This window comes from Dreissena polymorpha, chromosome 11, assembly GCF_020536995.1.
Source record: "Dreissena polymorpha isolate Duluth1 chromosome 11, UMN_Dpol_1.0, whole genome shotgun sequence".
Classification (NCBI taxonomy): domain Eukaryota; kingdom Metazoa; phylum Mollusca; class Bivalvia; order Myida; family Dreissenidae; genus Dreissena; species Dreissena polymorpha.
The window spans coordinates 41,728,105-41,749,274 of NC_068365.1; the positions used below are offsets into that span (position 1 = coordinate 41,728,105).

General features: G+C 36.7%; 1 protein-coding gene across 1 annotated transcript in view; it reads right to left on the bottom strand.

Annotated features, from left to right (window-relative positions):
• Positions 1 to 7,595: 7,595 nt before the first annotated feature.
• Positions 7,596 to 21,170, bottom strand: part of LOC127850587 (PAX3- and PAX7-binding protein 1-like) — a 38,506-nt gene continuing 24,931 nt past the window's right edge. The window contains exons 12-19 of the mRNA XM_052383715.1: positions 18,184 to 18,383; positions 17,678 to 17,825; positions 15,397 to 15,515; positions 14,624 to 14,700; positions 13,451 to 13,517; positions 11,217 to 11,363; positions 9,602 to 9,756; positions 7,596 to 8,722 (exon numbers count right to left, since the gene is read on the bottom strand). Coding sequence (XP_052239675.1) covers positions 8,650 to 8,722; positions 9,602 to 9,756; positions 11,217 to 11,363; positions 13,451 to 13,517; positions 14,624 to 14,700; positions 15,397 to 15,515; positions 17,678 to 17,825; positions 18,184 to 18,383 — 986 coding nt within the window. The 3' untranslated portion in view covers positions 7,596 to 8,649. The remainder of the gene's footprint in view (positions 8,723 to 9,601; positions 9,757 to 11,216; positions 11,364 to 13,450; positions 13,518 to 14,623; positions 14,701 to 15,396; positions 15,516 to 17,677; positions 17,826 to 18,183; positions 18,384 to 21,170) is intronic.

A 21,170-nucleotide genomic window follows, 5' to 3' on the forward strand; every position in this document is an offset into this window, starting at 1 on the left:
TTGGCAATAAAGTTTTAGAAGTATCAGTTTATGTATGTACACAAATGAGACAGATTACTTATTTCTTTTAAAGTGTACATGCATATGTTATGATGCCGGTACACATAAGAAGTGATTTAAACGAATATGTACTGATGTTCCTGTAATAATGCACGCACAGAGTAGTTATACAGCTGGCTCTGGAAAAACTGGGCTTAATGCATGTGCATATAGTGTGGTTCCAGAATAGCCGTTGCAACAGTGCGCATAGGCTTATAAAGGACGGCAATTTCCACTAAATCTGGAATTTTGTTTGGAATATACTTTTCTAAACCAAAAAGCTGAAAATGTAGTCCCTTATTAGCCGTTGAGGACTCAACATGATAATCTTGAACGACACTTGACCAATGTGCATTAGGCCCCGTTTTCCCAGAGTGAGGCTTTATCCTTGTGTTTCGATGTTAAGACTAAATGTTAAGACAACAGATTCCGCGTAAATAACTTCGTTTTAATAATACATTAAGCAACGAACCGTTTTAATCAAGGTTACACTCATCGTTATTCACATCTAATAATACCATCGCCAAAACTCAACGCTTTCTGCCGTTCTTTTGAGCAAAAAACAACAACAACACATCAACAACGCAGTTCTAAGTGTATTATTTGTATTGCTCCTGTGATATAACGCGGCATGAAAACACTTATTATTCTATCCGACCTTAAGATTTTGATGTTTTTTTCAGCGCAAACATCTCTTGCTTCTACTCTTCTGTTGTAGACGTATTTCATTGTTGTAAATATATTTAGTTCATAAATATATTTATTCTGAATGATATTGAAGTAAATTATTTTTTAAAGGAAACATTGCTCTGATTGTACGTACGTTTTAACGGTTTTGACGTCAAAGTTTTGTGCACAAAAAATACGTAGTTGTACTCACATCGGTGCTCGAGCTCGATGCCGCACAGAAATGAAGGTTTGGGTAACTGGATTTATTTAGAAGCAGTAGATTTTGCCCAAGGGTTATAATAAGTATCGAGAGGTTTCAATGCGTAAATTTGTTAATTTGTCATACTTTACGTATGGTTGAATTGAAAACGCTTTGTGCGTATTTTTAAAGAGAAAACTCTCTTTATAAATACCGAAAAATAATCACTGTTTCTTTAAAAAAATTAAACTGCATTATGTAGTTTAATGCGTGTATATGCGACTGGCGTCTTACCGGTAAATGCACGTTCTCGAGATACCGTAGCGCAAGAAGAACGCTATTTCGGCAGTGTGGTAAACACGCGATAGTAAACCAGTTACGGGTTCGAATCGAAATAAAATCGAACTTAGTAAACACCTGGTACAAAATAAAAGAGCTTTGATTAGATATTTGTGATAGTCAGGCTGTTGGCTTAAAATAAGCCAAAGGGAGGTAATACAGGTGTGTTGAGATAACTGTTTCGGTACGTTTATTGGAAAAAAAGGAAAACGGCGATGTGGGCATTAAAACCGTCCACCGGAATCATCTGCTGCCGTGTTCCTTCTTACCGATACAGGAAGTACAGCGTGTTTCGTCACCTGAAGTTTCCGACGAGTCCTCCACGGACGTGGATGAACGCACAGGGAAGACGAGTTCCGACAGCAATCAGTCGGAAGATGAAACAGATACACGACGCTCCAAACGGAAGAAAATACCACGGCGCCGCAGCCAACGTCAGACCCGTCGGCCGGCGTGGTTTACATCCGGGGAGTTAGATTGTGATAGGTGTTGTTATGTATTTGCAATAATGATTAAGTACAGTGACACCATACATTTAACATGTGTGGATTTGTATTGGAAAGATACACAGCTGTTAACATTCACTTCTGAGTATTTAAATACAAATTAGTCTATTATGTTTTTATTTGTCAAATTGTCATTGTTTTCAAATTGAAAATAAACAGTTGCAAACGAAAACGTTAATATTGTGGTTGTCATTATTTTTTAACAACGATGCTTTCATAGATATTTTGATCACGAGATTAATCAAACCTCGCTTTACAAGCGATGTTTGAATTTTAATAATGTCGAGGACGACATTTTCTTAGAGAGGGGAAATGTGTTGTAGACGTATTTCATTGTTGTAAATATATTTAGTTCATAAATATATTTATTCTGAATGATATTGAAGTAAATTATTTTTTTAAGGAAACATTGCTCTGATTGTTCAATGGTTGGACAGAGTAGATTTTAACTGTAAATAGGATTAGTAGCGTTCTTTTGTAGTAGTTGATTAGTTTTCAGTATGTAGAGACTGGGTAGAAAGGTGAACTGTTTTTACTAACATTTTAATACGTTAATTGGCTTGTCAAGCATGAGTTTATTCACTCAACCACATCCGTGTGCATGAATGACTATTTCGAATGTCATTCTTTGCATATCATTCATGCTGTCAACCTGTATGTTTATGATATTAAATCATAAATATAATATATTTAGGTAAATATGCATTTTATACATCTTTTATATTCATGTCGGTCGGTTGTATTATTGTAATTATTTTGTTTTAATAGTTGTATTTGTGTATTAATTCAGTTGGTATCTTACCGTCGAAACACATCATTTTATATATAATTGAAATGTATACTTATTATAAGAATGTCATTCTTTGCATATGATTCATGCTGTCAACCTGTATGTTTATGATATTAAATCATAAATATAATATATTTAGAAACCCAAACGTGTTGTTCGAATAAAGAACCCTAATACGCCCAAACGGCAACACTTCTGATAGGCGCACTTTTGATGCTTTTGCCTGTTCTTTTTTCAGCCAAAGCTCCCTGCCTAGCTTTGAGTTTACCCTTATTAGGACCTATTTATTGAATTATTAAAATATGCTATTTATTAAATATTTGATTTGACATAACACTTGCATATGGACACGGTTGTTGTTTATGACAGTCTTCAAAACACACATATCCAGCCTAAATTTGATCACGATCTTATATGGTCTATACTAGTTCAAAATGGCCGAATCTCGTTGATTTACTGTATATAGGCTTACTACGCTACTTCGATATTGGCATGGATATTGTTGTTACTCATAACACATCCCAATCCATCTACAGACCTCAACCTCGAAGGTCTTCACCTAATTTTGATGTTAAATGAGCCTCGTTCTGAATATCACGGTTAATGCAAGTGCGATTAGTGTCGTTTCAGATTAGCCTGTGCAGTCTACAAAGGCTAATCAGTGACGACGCTTTCCGCCAACAACAGTTTTTTCGTTTTTAAGAGACGTACTTTAAACGAAAACATCCATAAAAGCATAAAGTGTCGTCCCTGATCAGTCTGTGCAAATTGTACATGCTAATCTGAGATGACGCTTCACGCAAATGCATTAGGCCCAGTTTACCCAGAACACAGCTTAAATAATTCAAATGGGCGGATAATACAACTGTAACCAAGTTGAAGCCATCAACCTGGGATATGAGCGTCAATCAAACACAGCGATCGCCGTGGCCTAGTGGATAAGGCGTCCGCCTAGGGATCGGGAGGTCGAAGGTTCGAGCCCCATAGGAAGCGTTTGTCGAAGGATGGATGTTTGTTATGGGACTTGTTCCGATATGGTCGGCTCGTGAGCCGCGAGCGTTAAACATGAATGGTTACCGACTTATATCCGTCTGGCGCCTGGCATAGTGATATGAGTTGGGAGGTATATGGTATACACGCAAAGGTGTCTCATAAGCCAAACTTGCTGGCCCTTTCAATAGGGGTGACACTAAAATAACAAGAGCACCGCCTTGCGGGTGCAGACCGCTCATCTATTTTTCTTTTTAGAGGTGAAGTAACCTATCTCAATTTCAATCACAAATGAGGCAGGGGTGGAGTGGAGGGGGTATATAGTGTGGGGTTGTGGTCATTTATTACATCTTCCAAAAATGCAAAAAAAAGCACACAAAGTTATTTTTTGGGGTGGGTGGGGGGGGGGGGAATTCTTGGGTGGGATGGTTGGACAGTATTTCAAAAATAAAATAATACAAAAAAAAATATTTGTGTTTTTTAACCATGTTTCAAAAAAAAAAAATTGTGTTTTTTAACCATGTTTCAAAAAAATTCTTTTTTTTTTTGGGGGGGGGGGAGGGGTATAGTGTAAGGGTGAGGTGGTCATTAATTAGATTATCTTTAAGGAAAAAAAATGGGGGGGGGGATTCGGGGGGTGGGGCGTGGGGGATTGTTTGGGTGGAGTCAATTGTGGTTTGTCAGGGTAAGATTTGTTTTGTCAAAGTATCAATCGAATCTAATCATAAAAAAAAAGTTATGGCAATTTTAGCAAAATTTAATAATTTGACCTTGAGAATCAAGGTCATTCAAAGGTCAAGGTAAAATTCAACTTGCCAGGAACAGTACCCTCATGATAGCATGAAAGTATTTGAAGTATGAAAGAAATAGCCTTGATACTTTACAAGTAAAGTGGATCTAAACACACAATTTAACCATATATTCAACGTTACTAAGTCAAAAAAGGGCCATAATTCCGTAAAAATGATAACCAGTGTTATGCAACTTGTCCTTTACTGTCCCCTTATGATAGTTTGCGAGTGTTCCAAGTATGAAAGCAATATCTATGATACTTTAGGGGTAAAGTGGACTTATACACAAAACTTAACCAAATTTTCAATTTTCTAAGTATATAGGGCCCATAATTCCGTCAAAATGCCAGTCAGAGTTACATAAATTTGCCTGCACAGTCCCCTTATGATAGTTAGTAAGTGTTGCAAGTATGAAAGCAATAGCTTTAATAATTTTCTAAGTATAAAGGGCCCATAATTCCGTCAAAATGCCAGTCAGAGTTACATAAATTTGCCTGCACAGTCCCCTTATGATAGTTAGTAAGTGTTGCAAGTATGAAAGCAATAGCTTTAATACTTTAGGAATAAAGTGGACCTAAACACAAAACTTAACCAGTCCAGAGTTACATAAATTTGCCTGCACAGTCCCCTTATGATAGTTAGTAAGTGTTGCAAGTATGAAAGCAATAGCTTTAATACTTTAGGAATAAAGTGGACCTAAACACAAAACTTTACCAAATTTTCAATTTTATAAGTATAAAAAGGGCACATAATTCTGTCAAAATGCCAGTCAGAGTTACATAACTTTGCCTGCACAGTCTCCTTATGATAGTTAGTAAGTGTTGCAAGTATGAACGCAAAAGCTTTGATACTTAAGGAATGCAAGAGCTGTCAGAGGACAGTGCGCTCAACTATTTGAGTGCTTGACAGTATAACGTAAGCCATCATGGGGAAATTGTTCATATGCAATAATTTATAAGAAGATCTTTCAAAAATAAAAAAAAGGAAAAAAAAAAAAATTGAGGGGGGGGAGGGGGTGGTTGAGAGGGGGTATATTGCGGGGTGTGGTCATTTATTAGACGATCTTTCAATAATAAAAAAAGGAAAATAATTTTTTTTGGGAGGGTTGGGGGTGGAGAGGGGGTTATAATGTGGGGTGTGATAATTTATTAGATGATGTTTAAAAACAAAATGGGGGGAGGGGAAGGGGGTGGGGGGATGAGAGGGGGTATAATATGGGGTGTGGTAAGTGTTGTTTTGTCAAAGTAATAATAAAATGTGATCATAAATAAAGAAGTCATGGCAATTTAAGCAAAATGTTCAATTATCTAAGTGTAAAAGGGGCCATAATTATGTCAAAATGCTTAATACAGTGGTCTGCTCTTGTTTATAGGTTGGGGTCATGTTGGTAAACAAGTATGCAACATATAAAAGCAATATGTCAAAGGATATAGGAAATATTTGGGGTAGTACCCAAACTTTAACATAGATTTATCAATAATATGCTTATTCTAAGTATAAAAGGGGCAATAATTATGACAAAATGCTTGATAGAGTTGTCTGCAAAACTTAACCGGATGCCGACGCCAAGGTGATGACAATAGCTCATAATTTAAAAACAAAAATAGATGAGCTAAAAAAGACCTTTATCTTGACCTCACAGCAATTTGTGTGCATAAACATTGTATGTAGTATTGGCAGGTATATTTTGCAAATAGAACTACTGGAATAATCACAATCAGAAAAAGGCTCTTGTATGTCTCAGCATCCTGTACCAATCAAAATCGAGGTCATCATAAATACAATATGGTAAAATAAGCGATGATTCTAGTACTAAAAAATCAATAAAAAACAAACTTAACTGCAAAAACAGCAGCCCTCGACATTAATTGATTTTATGGTTTTACAAAGTAGCTTCGTCTATAACATCGACGAAATAAAACGTGCAACTTCTATCTTATTTTTCTTTATTTACAAGCATTATCTTTTATAATCATAATAATTGTATCATCATAAGAAGACTGTGTGACAAAAACAACGTCAGTAAAATTTAGAATATGCTTTAAACAGACAAGACGGTTCATGAACAACAGTGTAAATGCGTGTCAGAGTACTTAAGGTTTGCCTGCAGGGAAGTTTGTGAGTAATTAAGGCTACGTCATTCAAAATGGCTCTTACACAATACACGGCCAACGTAGATCCAGACCTACCAGCATGGTCTGGTCAGGTAGCTACTAAGCAGACTGCATGGATGCAATAATATTTGGGCAAATTATGCATCATTCACAGGCCATAATTCATACATGATCAGGCACTGGTTATAAATCTTGGCCAATATTAAATCACCACAGATATTTTAACCATTTTTCTTTAATATCCAATTTAAACTATGTGAGATAGAGAATAGAGAGAGGACGATGTCAAGTCTGCAAACGATTTGTAATTCAGGGCCATACTCACAAGAGCATCAGGCGATCTCGCTAGTTTATTTTAACTTGGCCCCGATTATATGCCAACAAACTTTATCACAAAGTTGTACAATTATCATATTTGAGTAAGAGAGTGGACAAGAATTATAATTTTCTAATAAAGGGCCATCATTCAGAAGTGCTTCAGACAATATGACTGAATATTATGATGATCTAATTTAAACTCTTTGAGTTAATTATTTTATGAGCAGACATCATTCTCCCTAATGCCAACGTCCAGTTCATATCAGCTGTTCCATACTACACCCCAGTTCATTTCTGCTGTTCCATACTACACCCCAGTTCACATCAGCTGTTCCATACTACACCCCAGTTCACATCAGCTGTTCCATACTACACCCCAGTTCATATCAGCTGTTCCATACTACACCCCAGTTCACATCAGCTGTTCCATACTACACCCCAGTTCACATCAGCTGTTCCATACTACACCCCAGTTTACATCAGCTGTTCCATACTACACCCCAGTTCACATCAGCTGTTCCATACTACACCCCAGTTCACATCAGCTGTTCCATACTACACCCCAGTTCACATCAGCTGTTCCATACTACACCCCATTTTATACACAGGCATATAAAAAGTACTTATATTAAAAAAAAAAGGAAGACACTGGTCAATTACAGAAATTTGACACAAACACTAAAACTAACTCTGTGTGGGTTTAGCACCGATTGATACCATAAAAAGATTAGTTCTAGATTGGTTATCCTTAACAATGTGAGTAATACACATATCATATGTCATGCGCGAATAAAGACAGATGCAACCCACACCAATCATCCAGCTTTATAACTCATTCAGTAGTTTTACTACAGGTTTTATTATTGAAATAAAGAAATAAATGCTTTCAAACACACCAGTTAAGCTACAGTCTTTACCCTTGACCACTTTAAATAGATACCTATTTTGACCACTTTGATACATATTTTGACCACTTAGACATGTATTTTGACACATTTGTAGTCCTTTAGAAAGTTCAATTTAATTAAAGGCCTTTCTTACAAGATTTAGTTTAGTTTAGTTTAAACCTATTTATTTTAGCTTGATTGCATAGAAAGTAATTCCTACTTATTTGAAATGCTCTCGAGTCCGTTTCCTGGGCCTAGAGAACCAGTACTTGGTGTCTATATGGGAGATCGAAAGAACGCTCCCACAGCGGGGATCGAACCCGTGACCTTCCGGTTGCTAGGCGGACACCATATCCATTACACCACAGCGACCTTATACACCACAGCGACCTTTAGATTTAAGTTTTAAAGGCTTCTTTTTAGACCTGTAGATACTGATGACCAGAAAACAGCATAACAGCTGAACAGACTGTGAGTTACTTGCAAGCTGTTCTGGTTTTATGCTGACTGACATAGCCATTTTAAGTTTGCTTCTGAGTGGGAAAGGGTTCATTTTGTCACTCTTTATTTGGTCCCAATGAGCTCAACAGTAAACTAAAGCTTGAAGTCATGTCACTGCAGGTTTTGTTACCTTCAATAAATAAACATCTATACACTTAATTATGTAGGCTCTTATAAATTAGATGTTCACTTTAACGATTGTTAAGTACTTGTTCTTACGATGCCAACAAGTCGCCTGAAACTTCCAATCGAAAAAATCTGATATCCATGAAAACTTGAAAGCCTATGTGTGTTGTAATCATTGGTCTGTAAAATGTTCTGCCCATGGTTTTACTCCAGCCAGGCATATGACACTTCAAATGTTTTAAATACATGAGAAGCTGTCATTCTATTTGTAAACCAATCCAATTACAGGATTTTCTACACATGTCAGACAGCTATTTTCCAGCACAAGGAATGTTACATTAAAGTTTGCAGCACTTCTACAGTTCCATTGAATTCGTCAGCTAGGACAACTTTAAAGCATGTTCTAATGCATGAATGTTCACAAGGAGTTTGTTGATGTTCTTCTTTTGGTCCCTGAAATATGGACACATATTGCAGTCGTGAAATTAATGATATATTCACAGCAATTATTAGTGAAATATTGACACAAAATGCTGCATATATCAGCCATGAAATCATTTAGCTTTTTTGCTAAAATTATATGATTCAAGTGGAGTGACATTTTTAAAAAGAGATGTGTTTGTCAGAAACACAATGCCCCCTAATGCGCCGCTTTTTTTTTACCTTTGACCTTGAAGGATGACCTTGACCTTTCACCACTCAAAATGTGCAGCTCCATTAGATACACATGCATGCCAAATATCAAGTTGCTATGTTCAATATTTAAAAAAATATCGCAAAACTTTAACCAAGGTTAAAGTTTTGAGACAGAATGACAGACAGACAGGCCAAAATCAATATGCCCCAGATCATTTGATCCGGGGGCATAAAAAGAGATCCATGATAACCATGAATCACTCACCTGATATCAAGGTACACTAATTGTCAAAAACTTGACCTGATAAGCTTGTTTGTGAAACCATGTGACCAAGATATAACAAAACAACATAGCTTTTAGCAAGCATGTGACGCCAATTAAAACTTACCCCAGATAGTGTCAAAATTATTCAAGTTCATTAACATTGAGACATGAAGGTGGCTTCTAGAATGGTAACAAGATTTTCTTAAAATTTACATAGTGAGCTAGTATTTGGTTGCACATGACCATGACAAAAATTCCGTCCACAACGGATTTCTGTTCTTAAGAGACTTCCTTTAACCCAAAAAATTCCATAAAAGCAGAAACTGTCATCCCTGATTAGCCTGTGGGAACTGCACAGGCTAATCTGGGACGAAACTTTCAGCGCATGCATAAAACCCTGTTTTCTCAGAACTAGGCTGACATGTGCCTACCTGAGTTCTCTTCTCTGCGTGTCAGACGCGGTCTCTGTAGCCTTATCCAGCAGCTGTGCTGCATACACCAGGAACCTACAGAGGTTCTCTAGCTGGGGGATGGTCTTGTCATCCTGCAGACCCTCAAACCAGGACTTGGGCAGGGTGGACACAATCTGGAGAGAAACACAGAGTTTAACCCTTTCCCACTTAGATGCAAAGTAAACATGGCTATGTGCAAACAGCATACAACCAGAACAGCCTGCGAGTAACTTGCATTCTGTTCAGGTTTTATGCTGTTTGCTACACATCATTTTCTTTGGGTTGGAAATGAAGCCTTTTAAACTTTAATATATTAAGGAAGGACTAAAATTTAATTTGATTTTCTAAAGGACTTCAAATGTGCCAAAATGCGTTTATAAGGGGTCGATGGTAATGACTATCATGCTCACAAACAATCCCAAATCTTAGGGCCGGTATTCACCAACACATTCATAGACTTAAGAATGAAAAATAGATTTGGAACCTAGAAAAATACGTCCAGCATTTGAATATATACAGGCTACCACTGGTGATTATGTTATTCACAAACAAGAGATGTGTTTGTCAGAAACACAATGTCCCCTTATGCGCTTTTTTTAAAAATATTTATCTTTGACCTTGAAGGATGACCTTGACCTTTCACAACTCCAAATGTGCAGCTCCATGAGATACACATGCATGCCAAATATCAAATTGCTATAATCAATATTGCAAAAGTTATGACCAAGGTTAGTTTTGTGACACATATAATGACAGACACATACAATGACAGACAGACAGACAGACCGACAGACAGACAGACAGACAGACAGACAGACAGACAGACAGACAGACAGACAGACAGACAGACAGACAGACAGACCAAAATCTTATACTTCCGATCATTTGATCCGGGGGCATAAAGTCTACATGCAGAATAATGTAAATAGAGGTGGCTAATGTCTAGTTGGACTCAAAATTTAAGAAATTCTTGACTATTCTAATTTAAAGATTTTTCTTTATTCTAAAACTTAAGTCTAAGAATTGTTTGGTGAATACGTACCCATTAGTATAGCTAAAAGGACTTATATGCACATACATTCCTCATCAAACTCAGGGTTGCGTGGCGATAAAAACTAAAACAAGCAAATATTATCACCAAATTTAAAATGGTGGTCAAACTCATCTAAAAATTGAGCAAAAACTCGTTATATTTTATCAAATATGTTCAATGATACCAGAAAATATCAAGTGAATATCCTAAATGTGAAAAACTTGTTGAATCTTGTAAAAAACAAGAGATGTGTTCGTCAAAAACACAATGCCCCCTACTGCACCGCTTTGAAATAATTTTTTTGTTGACCTTTGACCTTGAAGGATGACCTTGAACTTGAACTTCCAACACTCAAAATGTGCAGCTTCATGAGATACACATGCATGCCAAATATAAAGTTGCTATCTTAAATATTGCGAAAGTAATGGCCATCGTTAAAGTTTTTTTTCGGACGGATGGACAGACTGACTGACTGACAGTTCAACTGCTATATGCCACCCTACCGGGGTCATAAAAATGAGTGTTCTGAGAGTGTCGCTTAACAAAACCCTGATTCCCTACCGCCTGGCACTTGACGAGTGTCTCCTGGTTGAAGGGCGCAGTCTGCAGGGCCAGCATGATGTAGCGGTTGAGCAGGCCATCTAGGGCCAGGCCTTGCAGCACCTTGGTGGCCACCACGCCGTGCCAGGACAGGATTGAACCCAGCAACTGTAGTGAGACAGAGGGAGAGAATTACAATACAGCAGGCCATGCCAGGACAGAATCGAAAACGCAGAAGCTAAGTAAAGACTTACATGTAGGTACAAACAATTCTTTTCGGCATAATGCATTCGTGGCTCATGAATGTTAAAAATAGGGATGGCATCGAATACCAATATCGGTATTCGAATGTTCGCAAATTCATTCAATCGAATATTCGAATATTCGCATAAAACGGCTGGATTGATTTTACCTTGTTATGTATTAATTTCCATTGGTTTGTAAGTTATATCCGTTTGCTAAATACGAGGCTGTTTATTAACGTTGCTACCGAATAATTGTATCGCTGTCGACTAAGGGTATCACGTTTACAGATTTTTCTAAACGTTTAAACGAAATGAAATAAACGAAACGATACCGTTCAAACGGTATCCATACGTCCGTTTTAAAAGCATCAGTGCCATCACATTTCCAAACTGAAAGTAGTGATTATTTCCGGAAGTTATATTTAGTTCATAACCCATTTGCACAATGACGTCATATTAAAACCAACTGTTCTCGTCGTTTTCTAACCATTGGGTTACGCGTTTTTTACTTACATGCCGTTATATTTTGTAACAAAGATGAATTAATATTTAACCCACATTTCTTCAATAAGAGTACACCGGTGTTAATTGTTTTTATTGTTTTACTTAACAAGATGTACATCAAAACGAGTATCTGTTCATTAAATTAAAAATGAATGCCGATGAATAAACTGCGGGAAATTTTCCTCATGCACTTCATGCCGACGCGCGTTGAATGTTCAAGACTATTAGGGGCATGATCATGCAAGAAATAGCGGGAAACTTTTCCCGAGCACTTTGTGCCGATGCGGGTTAAATATTCAAGACGTCTAGGTCGTACAGGTATATTGTTATGTCTACGGTACTGTGAATAAGGGCCATCTGGCGCACGTGATACAAATACGAGTCTTTTTCAGCAGCTTTTAATGAGTTTTGCAACATCGTAATGTAATGAATTAAATGGATTCTGTTGACATTGACTGTCGTTTAAACGTTTATTGTTTTTGTAAACGTTTTTGAGCAAAACACGAAACGCCATCGTTTAAACGTTTAAACGTGATACCCTTACTGTCGACTAATACTATGACCAATACTGTGATCGGTCACAAATAGAATGAAAAACATCGTGTCATAGAATTTTATTTTTTTATGATTCCACAGATTTGTAGCAGACCGCGCATATGTAAAACTAAGTTTACACACATTAAACGTTGCGGTCTTCTTATCCACAGACCGTGTAAAGTATTCCATACTGCAGAAGGGGCTGGTGGCATTTTCAGATTTGAATTATGATTCCTTGATGATTGTTTAATTTATATCATCTGTTACTTTTGAGTAATTCACATATTTAAATGTCTGTTCAAACTGTGGTCACACAAACTTAATTATTATTCGCAAGTAAATTGAAGCCCTTAATTGGTACCTTATTGACTAACAACAGTTCGGGCCCTTTCTTATAGTTAGTATATTGCATTGCACGATTTGAGTAATTCACACATTTTAATGGCTGTACATACTGTGATCACAAAACTTAATTATTATTCGCCAGTCAATTGAAACCGTGAATTGGCACCCCATTGGCAAACAACAGTCGGGGCCTTTCTTAGAGCGTGTATATTGCATTGCGCAATCAACACTGATACGGGCCGCGTTATCAGTTTGACACGAAGAACGTCACGTCAAACATGTTACTCCCAAGTGATTTCGGTTGCTTTTTAGTAAGCGGTTCGCACTTCATTAAATATTGGTGAAATTACGTTTGGAAAAAAAATGCGAATATGCGAATATCATTTTTATTATTCGAATGCTGACCATTCAATCGAATATTCGATTATTCGAATAATTTTGCCATCCCTAGTTAAAAAACAATAATAAATCATTATTTTTTATATGTACATCATTTAGGCTATGAAAATATACCATTAAATAAAAACAATTATGAGGATAATACAAATGCAGAGCAAAAGAAAAGATTATATAATTTTGATTAATTGCATCACCGAATGTTGATGCAAAGAAACACAAAATTACCTTGATACATGTCCAGGACTGTCGGTGGAAGAAAACACTGGAGCCAGAATTCCTATTCTCAAGGACACTACAAAGAAGAAACTGCATCATGTAGTGTCTTGTGTCTCAAGGACACTACAAAGAAGAAACTGCATCATGTAGTGTCTTGTGTCTCAAGGACACTACAAAGAAGAAACTGCATCATGTAGTGTCTTGTGCATCAAAATATGAGCTTAATTCTCAAGGACACTACAAAGAAGAAACTACATCATGTAGTGTCTTGTGCATCAAAATATGAGCTTAATTCTCAAGGACACTACAAAGAAGAAACTGCATCATGTAGTGTCTTGTGCATTAAAATATGAGCTTAATTCTGGGAAAACTGGGCTTAATACATGTGCATAAAGTGACTTTCTATATTACACTTGTCCGCCAAGGCTAATCAGGGACAACATACTTTTGTATGTATGTTTATATTGATTTTAATTTAAAACAAGACATTTGTTTGTCAGAAACACATTTTTTTTTTTTATTATATCCCTTTAAAAAATATTACTTCCCTTGTGAAAATGATCTGTACCTGCTGAATTATATAAAATATAAATTATCTCCCTTTCAAGCTTGTGACTTCCCTTTGATTTTGTTTTTTGACCTTGAAGGATGACCTTGACCTTTCACAACCCAAAATGTGCAGCTCCATGACATACACATGAATGCCAAATACGTCTGTCAAGTTGCTTTCTTCAATATTGCAAAGTTATGGCCAATGTTAAAGTTTTCAGACAGACGCACAGACTGACAGTTCAATTGCTATATGCCACCCTACAGGGGGCATAACAAACAACACACATAACGGGTGCCATCGCTCGGCAGCAGGTGCTGATTTGAATAAATGAAAGCTTGTCAGATTTTTTTTTAGTGGCCACAGTGACCTTGACATTTGACCTAGTGACCCAAAAATGGGTGTGGCATGTAGAACTTATCAAGGTGCATCAAAGTTGTAGGTGGAAGGACTTTCATTTAAGAGCCAATGTTCAAAAGGTTCACAAAATGTTAAGGTTTTAGCACGTCGCTGATGGGGGACGACACAACACAACGCGCTGGCTAAGACAATACCTCGGGTTTTCTCCGAAAACTGCCGGGCTAAAAACTAGTGAAATCAAACAGAAGCAATAAAAGAAAGTTTATCCTTACGTTTTTTGATACAATGGCATAAACACGTCATCATCTAAGGCCTTCTTCATTCTGAGAACAAGAGCTCGAAGTAGAGCCTGAAATTGTATGAAAGCGTTCTAAATAATAATCTATATAAGCATCGCTCTGGGACACCTGGGCTTAATGGGACACCTGGGCTTAATGCCTATTCCTAAAATGTGTCAACATGCATAGACCTCATTTAAAAGAGGCGTATACTGTTTAACAATAGCAAACACACTCATAACATTTCAATACAGAAGTACAATGGTATAACATTTCAATACAGAAGTACAATGGTATAACATTTCAATACAGAAGTACAATGGTATAACATTTCAATACAGAAGTACAATGGTATAACTATGCTGTATTCTTCTAAAACTTTCTCTTTTGCAGACAACATGCAGTGGGTGGGGTAATGCGTTCATTTACAATACAAAAGTATGTTTCTTTTTCATAAATATATATAAAAAAATATTACAATTTAAAAAAAGTACCTAGATTTATATCTATCTTTCAGGAGACATAAGATGTTCAGTATCCGAATTTACAGATTTTCAATTCTTTAACTCATTTTTTTGCAAAATTCATGCAGCTTTCATGCATTTTGAAAGTTATGGACGAAATAAGTATTTTTAAGCACCCCAAATTGTTTTCAATCCTTCGTTTAGGTAAACCTTAATTTAAAGGACTGTTCAGTCTGGAAAAGTATGAAATTCATGTTCAGTAAAATTACAACAAATTTCAATCCACATTTCTTCTGCTATTACCTGTACATTTTTTGACTTAGCATTGACAGTGGGATAGTCTCGGAGGATTTTCTGGACCAGGTTTACAAGGCGACACGACTGAGAAGTCGACAGTGGGTCCCAGGCAGTCTCAACTAAACCTGCAAGAGTGAACAACCCTATTAAAACTAACTTGGAGCCTTTTGCTTGGAAAACTGTGCTTAATGCATGTGCGCAAAACATCATCCACAGGCTTATCAGGGATGACACTTTCCACCTAGAGTGGAAGTTTGCTTCTTGCAAACTAATTAATCGATAAAAATGGATAGCTTCGTTCGTCATTAGGTTATGCCGACTGCACAGGCTAATCATGGACGACTTTTAACACACATGCACTACGCCAAGTCTGCACAGAACAGGGCTCACTTCTTTAACCCTCAGTACTTGAGATCAGAAGGTTAGAATCTTCATATAGGATTGAACACGTGTATGTTTTACTATTAAGCGAAATAATTTTAGAGGATTTCAACCATGAAATACGTTTTATATTTTTATAGTATGTTTGTCTTCGTATCATTGAACTCAAACTTGTGCCTGACAGAGGCATATTAATATATGTCCTAATAAAAGATACAGTTAATTCATTTAAATAAGTGGCGTGTAGAACTCATCAAGGTGCAGCTACATACGAAGTTTCAAAGTTGTAAGTGGAAGCACTTTGATTTAAGAGACAATGTTAAGGTTTTAGCACGACACGGACGTTAGACGATGAGCTGGCTATGAAAATACCTCGAGTTTTCTCCAAAAACAGCCGAGCTAATAAAAAAAGAAACCGTCGGAGACAGGTGATGCTCCCTAAAGTTTTTTTTTGTCACAATATTGCACTATATATTCAGATAAAAGGAAACGTCTTGAGGGCACAGTAGTTGGGGGGGACAAGAATTTTTTTATAGAAAATTTCAAAGGGCCATTACTCTGTGAAAAATCATCTGACCAGAACCCGCTGATAATAAGCACATCTCCTCTTGGTAGTGAAGCTTCCCATAAAGTTTCATTGAATTCCAGTCATTAGTTGCTGAGAAATAGCTCGGACAAAATTGTGCACAGACAGACAGACACGCACACAGTCAGACGAAGCGGCGACTATATGCTCCCCCCAAAATAAATTTTGGGGCATAATAAGTATTAATATTGAAATATTTAAATCATGTCAATTTACAAGGAAAAAACATTTAAAAAAGGTTTTGATCTTTCTCAAACATGTTTTAAGATTGGTTTTTTAGCCTGCTGCTGGCAGCAACACTCTAGAAAAACAGGTCTTAATGCATTTATGTTAAGTATTGTCCCAGATAAGCATGTAATGTAAGCACAGGCTAATCAGGAATAAATCTTTCCACAAACTGGATATTTGCTAAGAGACTATCATAAATTTAAACAAGGAACCGTCGTTGACAGGCGATGCTCCCTAAAGGTTTTTTTTGGTCACAATATTGCACTATATATTCAGATAAAAGGAAACGTCTTGAGGGCACAGTAGTTGGGGGGACAAGAATTTTTTTATAGAAAATTTCAAAGGGCCATAACTCTGTGAAAAATCATCCGACCAGAACCCGCTGATAATATGCACATCTCCTCTTGGTAGTGAAGCTTCCCATAAAGTTTCATTGAATTCCGGTCATTAGTTTCTGAGAAATAGGCCGGTCAAGAATTGCACTTTATGTACAGTTAATGGAAAATTTTAAAGGGCCATAACTCTGTGAAAAATCATCTGACCAGAACCCGCTGATAATATGCACATCTCCTCTTGGTAGTGAAGCTTCCCATAAAGTTTCATTGAATTCCGGTTATTAGTTGCTGAGAAATAGCTCGGACAAGAATTGCACTATATGTACAGTTAATGGAAAATTTCAAAGGGCCATAACTCTGTGAAAAATCATCTGACCAGAACCCGCTGATAATATGCACATCTCTTCTTGGTAGTGAAGCTTCCCATAAAGTTTCATTGAATTCCGGTCATTAGTTGCTGAGAAATAGCCCGGACAAAAATTGTGCACTGACGGACGCACGGACAGACGAAGCGGCAACTGGCAACTATATGCTCCCCCCAAATTTTTTTGGGGGAGCATAAAAAATCATTGAAGCGGAAAATGTTATCCCTGATTAGCCTGGGACGACACTTTATAAAGATGCATTCAACCCTGTTTTCCTGAAATGAAGCCCGAAAAAATATTTTTTAGCCTAAGACTGATATAAGGTTACAAGCCTGAATAAATCAAGGTTAGGAAAATTAGAGGGCCTCAGGAAACCCCATGTAAGAACTTACATGCAACCTTTGGTAGGATTATCTTATCAACAATGGCTGGCAACAGTTTCACATCGTCATCCTCCCGGTCTAACGCCTCATCCTCTTGAAAGCCAAAGAAGAGCAGGGAGTCAAACCATGGCATCTCTTCTATGTCCTTGCTGTTCTCCTGTGGGAATGGACACAGCAGTTGTACATTTTACTCAGGGCTAACTTTAATTTTTGAACACTGGAAGTGTCAACTCCTTCCTCCCTGACAGCTTATTGTATTATCTGGAGTTTAAATAATGTCTCTTTACAACTTAAATGAAACACTATTTAAAAATTGATATTTTAACTACAATACATGTTTGAAACACAGATTAATTCAGAAATGGACAACATAACTAATAATCTTCATATGTCCAAAATTCAGAGAGAAACAAACTCTGATGAGAACCTTTAGATATTTGTAATATAAACACAAAGTTAAAAAGAACCTAAACACAGGCCATCAAAAAAAACTTAGAATCAACCAACATGCAGACCTCCAGTGGATTCCAGGCTATGAGTTGGAGCCTCACAAAGGGGTTCACAAGTTTTGGCAGACAGAGCCCTATGTAGGCCTCCCTGTATGTGTCCCCATAGCCAGCCTTCCAGGAGGCAAACCTCTCACGTATGCAGCCTGTGTCACTGAAGTCGTCCACCACGTCCTCAAACACATCACCCACCTTCTGTATGATCTCATCTGTAATGGAAAAACTGGTTGTTATAGGAATGAGGAATGACTGTTTGTGTTAGGCATGAGTGTATGACTGTAAGGAATGATTGTTAGGAATAGGGAAAGACTATTTGTGTTAAAATGAGGAATGACTGCCTGTGTTTGTAATGTGAGGAACGACTGTTTGTGTTAGGAATAAGGAACGCCTGTTCGTGTGCAGAATTGGGAATGTCTGTTTGTGTTAGGAATGAGAAACAACTGTGTTTGAAATGCGTTTGTTTTAGGAATTAGTTTGTGTTAGGGATGTGTTTGTTCAAGTTGTTGCTTTTATAATAACTTAAGTGATTTTGTATAGAGCAAATGCCAGAATGACAATACATTTGCAACATGTATTCTAACTTGTAGAAATCTATAGTAATAATATGTGTTCAGTGTATACCCTTCATTGTCTTGAAGCAAAGTCTTAATATGTGTTATTTTTTATTGATGTATGGAAATTCATAATTTATAATGTATGCATTTAAAACTGATTATCACTAGGGCTGTAACGAATACACTAGGAGACGAATACGATACGTATCACGAATACAGGGTGGCGAATACGAATATTTATTCGCAAATATGAATTTCAATGAACAAAAGTAATACTGACAACTTGACAGGACATTATATAGTATGAAACTATGAGTATTTGTCAATTTGATTAATTGCATACTGAAAATATGAAATATAACACTTTGAAATAACAAAACACTGACTAGAACTGCTTAAACTTTGAACTTAGTTTTAAGAACATGACTAGTACCAATAAAATCCTTGAGTAGAACAATTATGCAACTTGACATAACATTATATAGTATGAAACTATGAGCATTCTCTTTGCTAGGCTCCATGTTTGTTGATAAGTTGCACAATCATTGTCGTAAAGATAAACAAAAAAGAAACTCCATCAGCTAATCCTTTGTGTGTATGTTTGAGCAGGCTGTCAAGTGACCTTTTTTCAAAAAGTAGGAAAAAATAGGAACTACTTTTGCAAGAAAAGTAGGAAAAAAGTAGGAAAAAGTAGGAACTTTTCCCTCAAAAGTAGGAATACATAATACTTATTTTTTAGACACAGGTCCAGGAAACATAGCTTGAAACAGAGCAGGAGTGCCATCACATGTTTTGTATGGATACCCACTTGAAGCTACCTTAAGGGGCCAGAAGATTTCAGCCTTTTGTACCTGTTCCTTGTGTGATGGATGTACTTGCATACAGATAGATTTATCCCCACAACCCTGAGAGCTGCTTGGCTTTTGGGCACTTCCAAACAAACGCTTTTGTGAATTATCATGCATGTATTTCATGATTTCCTTGTGTTTTTATCCATCTGCATGACTTATAAGTTGATTAGCACCAGAATTACTACAAGATGGACTTCATTCAGACAGTACAATATCTTGCAAACTCATTGCCGGTATCTCTCTTGCACCATGATCCCAGTGTTTTTCCACTGTTGTCCAACTTCTCCATCCATGAAGGGTTAAACTTTGTTTTCCCACTAGGAATTTTAGCACTTATAGTGTATCTATGATAATTAAGTTTCAAGCAAAGCTACCCTGATAAAGAAGTATACATGTAATTAGATGCTGTTCATTTTGGTGTATCATCAAATAAGTGGTTAGAGGTCTTCTGTGTATCGATATAAAAATGGTAATTATATTGTGCATGTTATATCCTTAAGCAGAAGACCAAATTTATTTAGTGATACACCAACTTGTTGTATAAGATTAATACTAGTATATAAAGCAGTGTAAATGCTCTGCTACAGCTACATTGTGAAACCTTTAAATTGACAATAGGGTGCAGTTATAATGACTTAAGTTACATTCAAAATGACTGGTCATTGCAGAGCAGATTATGCAACTGGAGATAGGACCTTATCACCTGACATCTTTTATGACAGCATTGATTGGGCAATGAAACAGTTGCACTACATTGTTTATTCCAGTTTCAAATAATGGCTTTTACATTATTGATGACTTTGCGGGAGTGTAATAATGCCGTTTAATAATTTTAATACTTCGCTTTAACACCTTGAAGTTACCTCACTAGCTATGGCATCATTAGACAAGAATGGTGTTTGTCCGAAACACAATGCCCACTATTGCGCAGCTTTGAAATAAAATTTCAATATATCATTTGGCAGGTTTAGAAATTATCTCCCTTTTAAAGCTTATTACTTCCCTTGGATTGTATTTTTTAACTTTTGACCTTGAAGGATGACCTTCACCTTTCACCACTCAAAATGTGCAGCTTCATGAGATACACATGCATGCCAAATATCAAGTTGCTATCTTCAATATTGCAAAAGTTATGGCCCATATTAAAGTTTTCGGACGGACACACACACACACAGACAGACAGACAAACGGACTGACAGTACAACTGCAATATGCCACCCTACCGGGGGCATAAAAATGTATCAGGGCATTTAGGCTCTGTGCATTTATCTTTAATTACTAAACATGATGTACCTATGATATCAATAGAACATCATCCGTTGTCATGTAATACAGAATTTATTACATTATATTTGTAAATAATGAAAACTCGGCAAATCATCAGTTTTATCTTTTTTCCAATAACTTGTGTAATAAATTCCATATTACATAACCACTCATACAATACATGTATCTCTATATCTCTACATTCCAAACAGCAATATCATGTAAACATGCATAAGGTTTGGTCAAATTGTTGTCAATGGAAACAAAATAAAACTGGAATAAACAATGGGTGCACTCAGCTCTTGCATCACTGGGAACTGTGTAA